Source organism: Ipomoea triloba, chromosome 15, assembly GCF_003576645.1.
Source record: "Ipomoea triloba cultivar NCNSP0323 chromosome 15, ASM357664v1".
Classification (NCBI taxonomy): Eukaryota; Viridiplantae; Streptophyta; class Magnoliopsida; order Solanales; family Convolvulaceae; genus Ipomoea; species Ipomoea triloba.
The window spans coordinates 26144306-26161141 of NC_044930.1; the positions used below are offsets into that span (position 1 = coordinate 26144306).

The 16836-nt window shown below is 32.5% G+C and overlaps 1 protein-coding gene across 1 annotated transcript; it reads left to right on the forward strand.

Annotated features, from left to right (window-relative positions):
• Positions 1-430: 430 nt before the first annotated feature.
• Positions 431-7615, forward strand: LOC116007003 (ABC transporter G family member 32-like). Its single transcript, XM_031247557.1, has 25 exons — positions 431-702; positions 821-941; positions 1031-1119; positions 1197-1281; positions 1403-1562; positions 1648-1724; positions 1816-1866; positions 1961-2051; positions 2136-2437; positions 2531-2809; positions 2893-3209; positions 3307-3467; positions 3565-3668; positions 3783-3939; positions 4030-4143; positions 4324-4412; positions 4509-4841; positions 4993-5283; positions 5372-5455; positions 5530-5663; positions 5751-5978; positions 6067-6238; positions 6332-6586; positions 6862-7167; positions 7296-7615. Exons 1-24 carry the CDS (start codon positions 431-433, stop codon positions 7132-7134), a joined length of 4239 nt encoding a protein of 1412 aa, XP_031103417.1. The 3' UTR covers positions 7135-7167; positions 7296-7615.
• Positions 7616-16836: the final 9221 nt, after the last annotated feature.

The window sequence follows — 16836 nt, forward strand, 5'->3', positions numbered from 1 at the left end:
TGGTGGGAATCTGGGGTCAAATGAATAGGTTTACTTTCTTATGTTTTCCCAACCGTTTTAACTACTTCCAATTTCATACTTTTACACTATTCTTTTTCCATAGCTAAATCCAACCTAAATTCCCAACTGTTTCATCTACCCTTCTCCCTTTTGTTCCTTGTCAAGAAATTTCAGTGTACAGAGAGATAGAGAGAGAGAGAGAGGTGTGGGAGGGTAATGAATAGTGAAAAGAGCCAATAAATGAAATCCCATAATTTCAATGGCCTTCAAAGTTGTTGAATGTACACATCCAACAACAGCACCCACCCAGCCAATACATTTAAAAAAAAAAAAAAATTGGTTTCTACTTTAGTACTTAACATTAACCAAAAACAAGGCCAACTGAGGTATATGAAAGGCCTGGTTTCCACTCTCTCCACTGCACACCACAATGTGGAGTCCCAAAGAAATCATGTTTTCAAGAATTGCCCAGAGTGGTGGGTGCAGTGATGAGGAGGCACTCATCAAGGCTGCCCTGCAGAGGTCTCCCACCGTCTTTCGTGCCCGTAATTCGGTCTTTATTGGCCAGGATGGAGAGGTCTCTGTGCTGGATGTTGGGAAGCTCAAAGAGCAGGAACAGGAGCAGGTGTTGGAGAAGATGGTTGCTGCAATTGATGAGGATACCGAGCTGTTCTTCCGAAGAGTTAGGCAGAGATTTGAGGCGTAAGTTGAAGTTTATTTGTAAATTGTAAATTGTAAATGCAGTGATTAGAGCACATGAATGTTGTTGTCCTAGTAGTTTATACTCTCTCTGTTGTAACTTGTAAGCTATTATTTGCAGGGTTGATTTAGAGTTTCCAAAGGTTGAAGTTCGGTTTCAAGATCTTAAGGTGGATGCATTTGTCCATGAAGGGAGTAGAGCCTTGCCAACAATCCCCAATTTCATATTCAACATGACAGAGGTAGTGTAGATTAGATTTGCAGATACATACATATATATAAAGTTTCCATCTTTTAGGACTTTTCTGACAACATTGTGTCTGACAAAAAGGCATTCTTGAGAAAGTTGAGGATGTTTCCCAGCCGGAGGAAGCGGTTGTCTGTCCTAAATAACATCAGTGGCATTCTAAGGCCTTCAAGGTAGACTTTCATGACCTTTAACAAACAAGTCCCCCTCTTTCAATTGTTACTTAAAAGTTAAAACAGCTGTGTCTCAGGCTGACTCTTCTTCTCGGCCCTCCAAGCTCTGGGAAGACTACATTGCTTTTGGCTCTTGCCGGGCGCCTTGGGCCTGGTTTGAAGGTACCACACTAAAAAATTGAATCCAATCAATTAGCCAGTCTAACTCATGACCTTATAAACCAATATGTTCTCTCTTATATTTGCAACGTGGGACTTTTAACATGGTTTAATTACATTGAAGATGTCGGGGAAGATTACATACAATGGGCACAATCTGAATGAGTTTGTGCCTCAGAGAACGTCTGCATATGTCAGCCAGCGCGATTGGCACATTGCAGAGATGACTGTAAGGGAGACAATGGAGTTCTCTGGACTTTGTCAGGGCAATGGCTTTAAGCATGGTAAGTTGTTGTTGCATCATATCCTTCTGTGTGTTATATGAATTGTTTTTCGATTTCACACTGAGCAGTTGAAATTTTGGTTCAGATTTGCTCATTGAACTTTTGAGAAGAGAGAAGAGTGCTGGAATAACCCCTGATCCTGATCTTGATATGTTTATTAAGGTACATCCTTGTATCAGGATTTTTCTTTTTTTTTTTGTGTTTCATTAATTCTTGTTCTTGTCTGGATGTTAAAGTAATTGGTTTCTCCTAGGCAGTAGCACTTGGAGAGCAGACAAGTACTGTTGTGGATTACTTATTAAAGGTATGCTAATAAGACAATTACCTATGTTTTGTCTCCTTAAGTTTATGTTTTTTCCTGGACATTTTTTTTATGTCCTTCTGAAATATCTGCAAAGATTTTAGGATTGGATATTTGCGCGAATACATTAGTGGGAGATGAAATGCTAAAAGGGATCTCAGGGGGGCAGAAGAAGCGTCTTACAACAGGTTCTTGCCTGCCTTTTTAGCAGAATTTTTAGCAGAAATCTTTGTCTGTTTAGGTTGCTGAAGTTTGCTGAAAACTCTCTGCAGGTGAATTGCTAGTGGGAAACTCGAGGGTGCTGTTAATGGATGAGATTTCGACTGGCCTTGATAGCTCGACTACCTATCAAATCATCAAGTATCTAAAGCATTCGACTCATGCTTTCAGCGGGACTACATTGGTTTCTCTGTTGCAGCCTGATCCCGAAACTTACAGCCTGTTCGACGATGTGATTCTGCTTAGTGAAGGGCAGATAGTGTATCAGGGACCGCGTGAAAGTGCTCTCGATTTCTTCTTGTTTATGGGTTTTAGATGCCCTCCTAGAAAAAATGTTGCTGATTTTCTGCAAGAGGTCTGGATTTGGAGTTTCGGGTTTCTTTCTAATACGATGGTGATCAATTCTCCAAGAATTTTGAATTGCTTACATCTTTATACGTATTTGCAGATTACATCTGAGAAGGATCAAGGGCAGTATTGGTTCCTTAATAGCCAGTACAGCTATGTACCTACGTCGAAATTTGTGGAGAGCTTTCAGTCCTTCCATGTTGGTAACTCTCTGGCAAATGATCTGTCGATTCCTTTCGACAAGAGTTGCAGTCACCCAGCAGCTTTGTCGGCTAGAACGTATGGGGTGAAACGGGCCGAGCTTCTAAAGATTGGTTTCCAATGGCAGATGCTACTGCTGAAGCGAAACGCGTTTGTTCTTGTTTTCAAGTTCACCCAGGCAGATCCTTTTCCCCATTTTATTCTATTCACTCTAGCTAGTCTAATTTTTATAGTTCTGACAGAGAATTGTTTATTTTCCAGCTTCTTTTGATCATTCTGATCATGATGAGTGTGTTCTTTCGGTCCACAATGCATCACAATAGTCTGGAAGATGGAGCTGTGTATCTCGGTGCACTTTACTTTGCGATTCTTATGGTTCTCTTCAATGGCTTTTTGGAGGTTCCTATGATAATAGCCAAGCTTCCAGTCCTTTATAAGCACAGAGATTTACGGCTCTACCCGTGTTGGGCATTTACGATTCCCTCTTGGATTGTGAGTATTCCCACTTCACTTGCAGAATCCATAATATGGGTTGCAGCCACATATTATGTAGTCGGGTTTGATCCTCAAATAACAAGGTACCCTTTTTACGTTTTTATCTGAAATTAGGTTCCATGTTCTCTTGTCTGTTCTAAGTTTCGATGAAAATTAATTTCCTTTGTTTAACCATTTCAGGTGCCTCAAGCAGTTCCTTTTGTATCTCTCCTTGCACCAGATGTCAATAGGCCTTTTTCGCGTGATGGCCTCATTAGGCCGGAACATGGTAGTTGCCAACACTTTTGGATCTTTCGCGATGTTGGTTGTCATGGCTCTTGGTGGATTTGTTCTTTCCAGAGGTACCTTTCTTCGATATTAATTGTCAGGATCAACTTTATTATTTCTCAGTTCTCCGAGGCATTGAAGTTTTTTTCATGATCTTTGTTATCGTTGCAGATAGCATCCCGGTTTGGTGGATCTGGGGTTACTGGATTTCTCCTTTGATGTATGCCCAGAATGCAGCTTCTGTGAACGAGTTTCGGGGTCATTCGTGGGATAAGGTACCCTTTTAGTCCCAACCTGGATTCAGTTTGAGGTTTTAACCAAAATGATGTCTGTTTCATGGTACAATCAAATAGTACTTTGTCTCAAGTTCTTATATCTGTAACTGGTAGAATGCTGAGGGCACTACGTTGTCGTTGGGAGAGATGTTACTGAAGGCTCGGAGCTTATTTTCCGAGGATTATTGGTATTGGATTGGAGTTGGTGCTTTGCTGGGATATACAGTATTGTTCAACATTCTCTTCACCTTATTTCTTACTTATCTCAACCGTAAGTTTCATCGTCCTCGTATGATCTAAACGTTACTTGTTCATAAGTTAAAACGGTTAAAAAGGGTATGGTTTAATGTTTTTTCGACAGCGATTGGGAGCCAGCAGGCAGTTGCTCCTAAGAGGAAGCAAAATGGCCAAGGAAATGGCTCCTCCAGCATCATTCAGCTTTCCGAATTTTTGCAGCACTCACACTCCTTTACAGGTTTGTTTGAATCGGCTAAGAGTCCCACATTGAAAATATAAGAGAGAATATATGAGTTTATAAGGCTACGTGTTAGATTAGTTAATTTATTGGATTTAATCTTTTACTGTGGTTTGGCCTGAATGACCTTGCCCAAGTGTAACAGAAAATCATTTGATCTCTTGTCTGTTGGGCTAGCAGGAAAGAAGATTAAGAAAGGCATGGTTCTTCCTTTTCAGCCTCTTTCGATGTCATTCAGCGACATCAACTATTATGTTGATACTCCTCTGGTAAATCTACATTTACTTGAGCCATCAGACTATTAGGACTCTATGTATTTGAGTCAGACAGACAATTGCTGACAGTTGGTTACTATGATGTTTCAGGAGCTTAAGCATGAGGGGCTAGTAGCAGATAGACTGAGGTTGTTAGTGAATGTCAGTGGAGCGTTTCGGCCAGGGGTGCTTACTGCATTGGTTGGTGTCAGTGGCGCTGGAAAAACTACCTTGATGGATGTTTTGGCAGGTAGAAAAACCGGGGGACATATCGAGGGTACTATATACATTTCCGGTCATCCCAAGAAACAAGAAACCTTTGCAAGAGTGTCTGGTTACTGTGAGCAGAATGATGTTCATTCCCCATGCTTAACTGTCCATGAGTCCATACTTTTTTCTGCTTGTCTCCGATTATCCTCTCAGGTTGACTTGAAAACGCAGAAGGTATAGTAAAAAGTAAAAACATCTTTGTTTCATCTTTAATTCTGTAGTTTCTGTTGAGCAATCCAATTATCAGCTTAGGCTTTTAGTTGAGATGGAGCACATGCTTCAATTGGTTTCGGGCTCTCTGCAACTCTAAGATTGCTGTTTTCAGGCTTTTGTGGAGCAGGTTATGGAGCTAGTTGAATTGACACCATTAGGCGGGGCGTTGGTTGGCCTTCCCGGGGTTGATGGACTGTCAACTGAGCAGAGGAAGCGTCTGACAATTGCTATCGAGCTTGTTGCTAACCCCTCGATCGTTTTCATGGATGAACCGACGTCTGGGCTTGATGCCAGGGCTGCTGCAATTGTGATGAGAACTGTGAGGAACATTGTTGACACTGGAAGGACTATTGTCTGCACAATCCACCAGCCCAGCATCGATATCTTTGAATCATTCGATGAGGTTTTTAGTTTTTAACAAGATCCTATTCATAATATCCATCTGATCTCCTATGTTTTCCATGCCATCTGATGTTTTCTATGTATCTCAGCTTCTGCTCATGAAAAGAGGTGGAGAGCTCATCTATGCTGGTCCCCTGGGCACGAATTCGCGCAGACTAATTGAATATTTTGAGGTAAAACTCATAATCCTTTTTCCCAGAGCTCTCTCTTCATTAGTTTATCTGCTAACTTTATGATGATTACCCAGGCAATCGAAGGGGTTCCGAAAATCAGAGCTGGATACAACCCTGCAGCTTGGGTTCTTGAGGTCACATCGACAGCAGAGGAAAGCCGGCTTGGTGTAGACTTTGCAGAAATTTATCGTAGATCAGATCTGTTTCAGTATGTCCCCCGGTTTTCATCTCTCAGTTTTTTGTTTTATATTATATTTCCTGTTTTTTGTCCACTGAGCTGCTGAAGAATATCCAGGCAAAATAAGGAAATGGTGGAGAGGCTAAGCAAGCCAAATGCAGATTCAGTGGAGTTAAACTTTCCAAGAAAGTATTCCCAGTCATTTTTTGGCCAGTTCTGGGCTTGTCTTTGGAAGCAGAATCTGTCCTACTGGCGAAATCCACAGTACACAGCAGTGCGGTTCTTCTACACGGTCATCATCTCGTTGATGTTCGGATCGATATGCTGGAAATTTGGCTCCAAAAGGTTCCATTCACTCGAATCGTTTTCTGAACAATGCAAGAGCTAATTTTCTGTTCTTTTAACACTCTCATTTCAATTCCCCTCCTGACAGGGATACTCAGCAGGATATTCTGAATGCCATGGGATCAATGTATGCAGCTGTTCTTTTCATCGGAATCACAAACGCCTCTTCTGTGCAGCCCGTGGTTTACATCGAAAGATTCGTTTCGTTTCGAGAAAGAGCAGCCGGGATGTATTCTGCCCTACCATTCGCTTTTGCACAGGTACAAGCACAACATTGTCTGCACTGCTAAAACATTTGTGTTCGGTTGATTCGAGGTTTTCTGATCCTGTTTTTTTTTTTTTTTTTGTTTCAGGTTACTGTCGAGTTCCCCTACGTGTTCATACAGACACTTATTTACAGCACAATCTTCTACTTCATGGCGTCTTTCGAGTGGAACGCTTGGAAGTTTGTTTGGTACATATGTTTCATGTTCCTCACCTTACTATACTTCACTTTCTTTGGGATGATGACCACTGCTGTGACCCCAAATCACAACATTGCTGCCATCATTGCTGCACCCTTCTATATGATGTGGAATCTCTTCAGCGGCTTCATGATTTCGCGCATGGTACGCCTCTCATCGCCCCCGGCATTGCATCAAACATAACCTTAAAAAACACAAAAACCAGGCTGTTATGGAAGTAAAGAGAAGATTTCTGAATATGCTGTTTTATACTGTCATATATTGTTATATAGAAAAGAGAATACAAAGTCCTATAAATAGGTGCTAGAAGACTACGAAATCCCTAAGACTGTCTAATCTATAGAGATTCCATATATTAAATATATATTCCATAACACAGGCATTAAAACTTCTGGTTTTTGGTTTTTTTCGCATTGCAGAGAATCCCGATATGGTGGAGATGGTACTACTGGGCAAACCCGGTGGCGTGGAGTCTATACGGGCTTCTAACATCACAATATGGAGATGTAAATGACAATGTGAGACTACCTGATGGGGTTAACTCTCTGCCAATCAAAGACTTTCTCAGAGAGGAGTTCGGGTTCAGGCACGATTTCCTGGGCGTGGCGATCGTCGCTGTGTGCGGTTTCTGCCTGCTTTTCGCAGTCACATTCGGTTTCGCAATCAAATACTTCAACTTCCAGAGAAGGTGAAGAGCACTGGACCTAACTTTTGACACATAAAAGGTAAAAATCCTGAGGACTTTTGCTGTTCTGCAATTTCATTATGCACTGTGTATCTGTTGTTTTTCTCAAGAATGTTTTATGTGCATTTTCCAATCATCAAACTGATCATTGTTTATTAACTTTTGCAGATTATTAATGCTTTTCTTTCAGTATATCAAAGAGAGGAACTTTGTTGCAGACTAATGATGGTGCAGCATATATAGAACAATAGGATATATATTTACATATATATATATACTTATATCAGTTGAATTTCTGAATATTTCTTCACAAAATGTTAGGGAAAGGGTTTATATGTTCATTGATTTGTATTTGGATTTGTATAGGAGGATTGAAGGAGTTAAAGAATGTCTCTGCAAAGAAAATAAAAATTATATTGAAGAAAATGTCAACTGCTTTATGTCCAATTTTAATGTTCACATGCATAGACTGTTATATAGATTAGGCCCATTTTTTAGCCCAAATTGTCAACTTGAAGAATTTATATATTCCAATGTTCCTTTCAAGTTTTTAATATCTTGACTTGTGAAGCATATTGTAAAAACCAAGGGTCTGTTTACTAAAAATTATTTTCTGTTTTCTGTTTTCCAATTTTTCAGTTCTCATTCTCTGTTTTTCATTCTCTGTTTTCTGTTTAGAAAACTTGTTTACTAACACTTATTTTTTCAAATTAACGTTATAAAATTAACAATAAATAAAAATATATCCGAACAAATAACCTATTAAGTTCACATAAAAATTTACTTTAGATAATATTAATATTTTTTGAGCTAATATTTAAAATATGTTTGGATATATTTATTTGAATGACATGTATATAATATATAATTTTTATTTTGAACTCTAATATAGTAATATATGTGAAATTTCGATATTCGATATCGGGACCAAACTTGTATCCGATATAACATAATTAAAAATATCCGAACGAATAACCAATTGAGATATAACATAATTAAAAATATCCGAACGAATAACCAATTGAGTTCAATCAAAATATAAAACCTAGTATAGAATAACCAATTGAGTTCAATCAAAATATAAAACCTAGTATAGATTTCAATTTTTAGTTCAATCAAAATATAAAACCTAGTATAGATTTCAATTTTTAATTTTGATAATGTGAATGATGTATAATTTTAAGCATATTTTAATTTTGATAATGTGAATGATGTATAATTTTAAGCATAAGCAAATAAGTTATGTTTAAATAAGTAATAATTTTAAGCATAAGCAAATAAGTTATGTTTAAATAAGTAATACAAGTAGAAAAGATAAAAGATGATAATGAATGTAATCATAGTAATGAACACATATGTAAGTAGATAATCGTGAGAATGTAGTTATAGTGACATATAGTCTAATAGATGATAGCTGATTCTGTTTTCCATTTAGAAAACAGTTTTTAATAGTGTTTCAGTTTTCTAGAAAACTGGAAAATTATTTTCTGTTTTCAAAATGGAAAACTGTGCTAGTAAACATGTTTTCTATTTTTTGTTTTTTAATTTTCTAAATTTCCAGAAAACTGGAGAAAATTTCTAGTTAGTAAACAGGTCCCAAGCATCTTGTTAGTATATTGAACAAATATTATATTGTATTAGAGTCGTATTAAAAAATATATCTTATCTTGGGGAATGAATGAGTAGTCATAAGGTTATAGTTAAAGCTATTAATTAAAAGATTAGACTAACCAATGGTATATGGTTGGAATTTGGAGTGGAAACAAGTCGAGGTGCATTTGAGTTTGAAATAATTATAGCTGTCCAAGTTTAAATTCAAGTTCATCACTTTTAAACCCGAGTTTAAATCCCTAATTTTTATTAGGCTCAAGTTCAATTCGATGGCACGAATTGAGTTTGAGTTTGAGTTTGGTTTGACTGATTCGAGCTTAAACTATATATATAGCTTGTGAGCTGCTTAGCTTGATGAGTTACAAGTCAACAATGAAGCTCAAGTTTAAATTTAACCAAATTCAAATAAAGTTTTGATTAAGCAACTCGTAAGCGATTTACCCTAGTTTCTTTTAAATAAATTTTGAGTTTAAACTTTACAAATAAAGTAATTGATCGAATTTTTATGTTTTAGTATCCCCATTGAAGATAAGTTTTTGTAAGTCATTTTGTGCAAATTAAAAAATAAAAAAAATAAATCCATGTCTTGTCAATGATCTGTCGTACAAATGAAAGGCGCTTAACACCCCAAAAGAATGACTAAATGAGTTGAATATGAATTTTATATTTGAAGGTCACCATTCCCCATGCAAAAAGTAAAATTTATCTAATATACATTCTCAAATAATGATTGTGAGTTTCAAAAAACATTTCGAATTCAAGCTTTACAAATGAATTATAAGATGTTGAGACTCGGAAAAGCAAATATTGGGATTTCCGACGAATCATCCTGCATATTCATGACACTAATAATAATAATAATAATAATAATAATAATAATAATAATAATGTATTGTTGTTCTCATTTGAGAATGATTAGGTGTCGAGTGCATAATAATGAATGGCAATAAGGTATTAGATGATAATGCAAAAATAATAGGGAGAGATCTTTGTAGATTTGTTGATAAGAATTAATAACTCTTGTAAGAAACATGACCTAAATACTATTCACTTTTTGCGCATGCTAATGAAGATTAACAACGTTATTGGTGTGATATATGTTGATAAGACAAATTCCATTGGCACTTGAAGGTGCTACTTGTCAAGGTTTCATTCTAGATTGGAGTAGTTGTTTGGGTGATCATCCACTAAGTTTATTCTGATTACTATTTTATTCAAGTTTAAATATTCTTTTTGTTTTGCTTTTCATTTTTCAAAGATGTAAAGAGTTTGTATACTTTTGCATACCATATTTGATATTTCTACTATTATGAGATTAATTTAAATTTAGTATGAGTCTTGCCAGTAGAATTCGACTCTATTTCACAGGGTTAGGAGAAATCTTAGCTTAGAGCTTCACTGTATTTTATATTCGACTAAAGAGTTATGTGATGTTTTTCTATTAAAATAACTTTTTAGTATTCATTTTGTGAAGCATCATTATTATATTGATTTTTTTTTTACTTTTAATATTGGATAAATTATTTATTAACTCGTGATAAAGTTGATTAATTTATGAGTAGTTAACCAAAATATAGATTTTTTTTTTTAATTTTCAAACAAAATGTCAATGTAAAAATTAAACTTTGACTCTATTTCACGGGATCAGGAGAAAGCATAGTTTAGAGCTGTATTTTATATTGGACTAAAGGGTTATGTGATGTGATTTTAAAAAAAAAAGGGTTATGTGATGTTTTCCTATTAAAATAACTCTTTAGTATTCACTTTGTGAAGTGTCATTATTATATTGAACTAGTATTTTCGTCCGTACGGAATGAATTTGTTATAATATTTTAAGAATATTTGGATCGATATACAATTATATAAATTATAACATCGAATATTATATAGTGCAATTGATGAAATTAGTTGGATTGATTATGTTTTCTGATGTTTTCTTTGCTTGAATCAAAGCATATTTGATTCACGGATAAATTTTTGTATTATTTATTTAGATAATAAAATTAAAGATAAAATTATTTTTTTAAAAAAATATAATATTGAATATGTACATTTATTTGATTATAAGATTAGTGCAAAAGTATCACTTAATTAATTGAATAATATATGACTTGTTTGTTTACAATTATCTTTAAAAGATCTATATTTAATATAACTTAAGTAATTATATTATTACAAAAATAAATATGGAAAAATGAGAAATAATTTAACTTTAATTATTACGGAGTATAAAAATAAATTCAACGACCAATATTTAGCTTAATTACCATAATAATTATTAGGCAATTATTATTAGTCAATTAAACTAAATTAATTACTTTTCGCTAATAGGAATATCAATTCGTACATACAAAAATTATTATTATTATTATATATTAAATATGTTCGACCTTCTGCAGTGTTTATGTCACACGTGTACTAATTAATTTGATCAACGACATCTAAAGTTGGTGAGGGGATTACTATCATAATAATTAATTACCATAAACATTTTTCAGTTGTATAACACTATTACATTAATGCACGTATATGTATTAATCTATAAAATACAAATATACTATCAAAATAATTACCATAATTATTAATAAGGAATTACAATAATTACTAATAACTAATTACCCATAATTACTATTTATTACATTGTATATATACACATATAATATTTATTACTCCATAATATGTATAGGCAAATTCTATAGTATAATTTTGGTAAATTATAATTTATATTGATATATTTATAATTAAAATAATTACATTTAGAAATTAAAAAATTAGCATTTAAATTTTGTATGATTTTGATATCTATTTTTTTTATCAAATATGATTTTGGTAATTGGACAATAATTAGACAAATTAAGGTAATTAAGTCAATAATTAGATATATATCTATTTTTAATCAAATTTTATAGTAACCTACCTACCTTTGGATTTGTATTCTTTATATATATATATATATAATTAGACAAATTAGGGTAACCATATTTTTATATAGGGTAATTAAGTCAATAATTAGACATATTACTATGCATATATTACTAATTATGTCATTTTCTCACCTTTTATTAACATAATTTATTACCTTTTAATATGCTATTTTTATATAAGGTAATTAAGTACTACAAATTAGTATACACATTGTTTTCTCCATTAATTAGCATGTTTTTAAAGTTTATATTATTATTATTTTCTCTCACACATTTTAATAGTCTGTTTTTTTTTTTATATAGGGTAATTAAGTCAATAGTTAGATAAATTACTATACATATATTAATAATTAAGTCATTTTATCACCATTTTACCATAATTTTATTAATAATTAAGTCATTTTATCACCATTTTACCATAATTTATTTAATAATTAAGTCATTTTATCACCATTTTACCATAATTTATTAAATAATTAAGTCATTTTATCACCATTTTACCATAATTTATTACCTTTTAATAGGATTTTATCACCATTTTACCATAATTTATTACCTTTTAATAGGAGTTTTTTCCCAAAATAGTCCCTCGACTATTGCTCATTCTCAATTTTGCATTTCGACTTTCAATTGCACCTAATGTGGTCCCTCGACTTTCAAAAACTCACCCAATTTGGTCCTCTGTTACATATTCCGTCAAATCAGTGTTAAAATGGAGGGCATTTTTGTCCATTTACCTATTGTTAGCCTAATAGACATTGAGAAATAGTTGAGGGACCATTTTGAGAATAGTCAAGGGACCATTTTGGGAAAAACTATTTTATTTATTTCATTTTTGTTTATTTTCATTTTTTAGACTCTATAAAATTTGAATTTCTATACATTTTTTTCTTACAAATATAAATAGTTAAAATCGTGCAATCCATCCTAAAAATTTTTAACTTTTTTACAAACTATTCCTATGCAGATTTACAATAACTTTCGTAAATTTTATAAATACTCATTTTTTAAGCACCGATTAAAATAATTCTTAGTCACATCTGTAGTACTAAATATATTACTTTGGATTTTTTTATAAATAAGATATAATATTATTAAACTCAAATAATTAAAAATAATGTGCCCACAGCACAAAAGATTTTATGATTGACTTAAAAAATTAACTATAAATTTTATTTTTGAATACAAATTGACAATTATTAAACATTATTTATAATAATTATTGTGTCTCGTGTAATATACTAAAATTATTAGGTAGGATTTTTATAATTAAGGTATAATTTAATTAAATCAAAATTATTAAAAATAATATATCCACATTACAAAATAAATTATACTTGCCTTAATAATTAATAAAAAAAAATAAGAAGAGGAAAACATATAAAAGATGTCATAAAATATCTTAAATAATTTAAATTAATATAAAATTTAATAATTACTTCGAAATCAAATACATCAAATATTGCAGGAAACATTGACGAGATTTTACTTTTCGGCTCACCTGAGAAGTTTACTAGAAAAATTTACCTTTCGGTCCAATATTTTTCCTACATTTTACACTCTTTGGGTGTCTACACTTGAAAAAAAATATTATTTTCAATGGTAAAAGTAATATTTAATGTGATACATAGTGATTGATTGTCTATGAACATAAAAAAAATGTATATGAGTATTTATGAAATTTACGGAACTTAATGTAAAACTTCATATGAATGGTTTGTATATTTAGAGTGGAAAAGTCTGTAAAGAAAGTCAAAAATTTTGAGGTTGGATTGCGCGATTTTAACTATTTATACTTGTAAGAAAAAAAATGTATCGAAATTCTAATTGTATAGTGTCTAAACAATGAAAATAAACAAAAATGAAATAAATAAAATAGTTTTTCCCAAAATGGTCCCTTGACTATTCTCAAAATGGTCCCTCAACTATTTATCAATGTTTATTAGGCTAACAATAGGTAAATGGACGAAAATACCCTCCATTTTAACACTGATTTGACGGAATATGTAACGGAGGACCAAATTGGGTGAGTTTTTGAAAGTCGAGGGACCACATTAGGTGCAATTGAAAGTCGAAATGCAAAATTGAGAATGAGCAATAGTGGAGGGACCATTTTGGGAAAAAACTCTTTTAATAGGCTATTCCTTACTACAGAATACAGATTAGTATACACAATATTATATGCCATTTTATCAATTGATTAACCTATTTTAAAAGTTTATATTATTACTCCATTTCACACCTTTTAATAGTCTATTTTTATATAGGGTAATTAATTCAATAATTAGACAAATTACTGTATATATTAACCAATTTATCAAATATGCTTTTGGTGTGCGTTGGCGTCTTAGATAGAAAGTCAAGATGTGAATGATGGATTCCTTCTTCAACAAAGCATTCAAAGCATCCCAATGGCAACTGTTTCTTATTTTAATTGAAATTATATTAAGAATTTTATGTTATTATTATTATAGAGTATTATTATTATTATTATAGATTATTATTATTATTATTATTATTATTATTATTACTATTATTATCTTAACATAGTAGGATTATATCAATGCATAAAAATTATATTATTATTTAGGCAATAGATCCACTTCTTCATCTCTGATTATACCAAGAGGATTACCGGTGTTGTCCTATCACAAAATCATAATAATATGCAGAGTATGATAAAATATTTCAAAAGGAACATAACTAAGAGATATATAGGAATAGAAAGTAATTTCATTACAACATAGTTATAACAACAACCAAACCAAATTACAAAAAAAGAAAATACACAGAAACTTCTCCGCAAAAAATAACTTTTAGAAATAGAAAAATATGTAATTTTACCCCTACATAATTGTAACAACAACCAAATTTTGAATCGTTGCAAGCCATCTGCTCCTCATCCACTTATTTTGCTCACAATATGTTCAAGCAGCAAAGAGTTAACACCAAGCTAGTAATCATCAATACACATTTTAGAAATATATAATTTAGATGATAAATAGTATATGGAAGTACCATAAAAAAGAGACTAAGCCTTTTAATCTCATACATGGTCAGCATATCTCTTTGCCTACATGATTGGTCTTCCATTCATAACAAAATGAAATCAAGTATTTATTTATTTAAAAAAACTGGTAATGATTGAAACCAAGAAGGGCAATATAATAGAATAATATGATGCTAACCAGAAAATTGGCTTTTTCCAATTTGGTTATTGCGCAAGAGGCTAATCTTCAAGGCGACCAAATCGACCCGTTCTTGTTGAGATCGAAAAAAAAAACTTGGGCGTCAATACCAAAAAAAAAAAAGGAAAAAGATAAGAAGAAAATGGGTATCACGGCGGAGGTGGCGGATGTGGTGTGGGGCAATTGGCGGTACTTGGCAGACTTGAAGAATGAGAGAGTTCCACAACATTAAGATTAGTTGGGGTTGAGAAGTTGATGGATTGTGTATGGTTGTATTTATACACAATGGATGAGATCAAAATGCCCTAATATTGAAATTATAAAATGGTAAGAGATCACAAGAAAGGTAAAAATTTTTAATTTTTCAATTAATACCAAAAACGTTATAATTCTTCAAAAGGTATCTCTTTGATATTATTATTATTATTATTATTATTATTATTATTATTATTATTATTTGTCAATTAATTAATATATATGGACAATTAATTAATAAATTAATAAATGAATAAAATAAATAATTTTACTAAAATGCCACTAAGTTTGGGCGGGAAAATTGGAAGGAGGATATTATTTTTGTATATAGTATAGATATAGATTCTTTTTTACCTATTGCATAAACTATTTATTAACTCGTTATATATAAAGTTAATTAACTTATGAGTAGTCAATCAAAATACATAGTCTTTTTTTTTTATTTAAATTTCAAATAAAATGTCAATGTAAAAATTAAACAGTAGTGAGATTTTAATTTTTAAAAAATAGCATTTTTTGTTGGACTAATTTATGTGATGCATGCCAAGTGACCCAACAAAAGAAACTTGCTTTGCACGCATATGCAGCTTAGTTAGTATACATAGATGAAGTTTGAGAAGAAAAATAAGGGATCGAGTCTTACCAGCGACAGTGTGGGAGCGAGTCTAGCCTTCGTGTTCAGTACCATGATTTACATCCAGGGTGTGGAGAGCTCTTGGGATTAGGTATTCAATCTTATTCAAGAGGCGCTAGTGAACTTCCATAATCATATACCCATTATGATTTTCAAAATTTTTAGATTCCTCTTAAAAAGTTGAAAGGATCGGACCCCTACCTACTTAAATACTCATATTATGGAGGTTGTTAAAGCATAATCGTTTTACAAACAAGGGATAAGGTGCATTGAGGAATTGAAACCTGGAATCTCTTCCCTAAATTGGGGATTACTAGTTTTAGATGGTGTGATGATCATAGCAAAACTGATTTTTACTTGAATTGGCTTTAGATTTATGTGATGATAGCAACAAGTAAAATTTTCATAGATTGAAATTAAAACACTGGCTTTTGTCGCATGTTAATATTTGGAGAATGTCACCTTCAAAGTTGAAAGTGGAGTTTGTATTTGTCCATGAGAATGAGGTTTCATGACTAAGAAGCCATATGTTGAATTTCCATTATGAATATTAATTAAAAATTAAAAATTAGAAAATTCCTCCCCATGTGAATTGTTTATTTCTCATGATTTATGAGCTAGTTGGTATGCTGTTGTGGAGTTTTCAAATATGACATTATTGATTTTTTTTTTAATTTTTATTTTTAATACATTTTGATAGAGTCGTGAGGTAATGAGATATTGGATAGTGAGCATACACAAATGAGGACCCCATTGTGAACATGGAAGAAAAAGAGACTGAACTCACTGAAGCATAATAGAGTACACCCAGTAAAAAATGAGTCGGATGAGATTTGAATTGTTGATTTATTCAGACCAACAATTTTTAAAGAGGGAATTTAAAAAAAAAAAAAAAAACCTTGTAGTATAAATCATTGATTTGAATCGTTTAACATGGATGCTAAAAATCTGACAAAAATCCATGCAAAATTCCAACAATTTTCATTGCTATTATATTACAGTGCAAGTTAATAAATGAAAATGAGAAAGGCAGCCAATGAAAACAGCAAATAAAGCAGCTAGCTAGCTAGAGGTGGAAAGAGACAAAGGCAAAATAA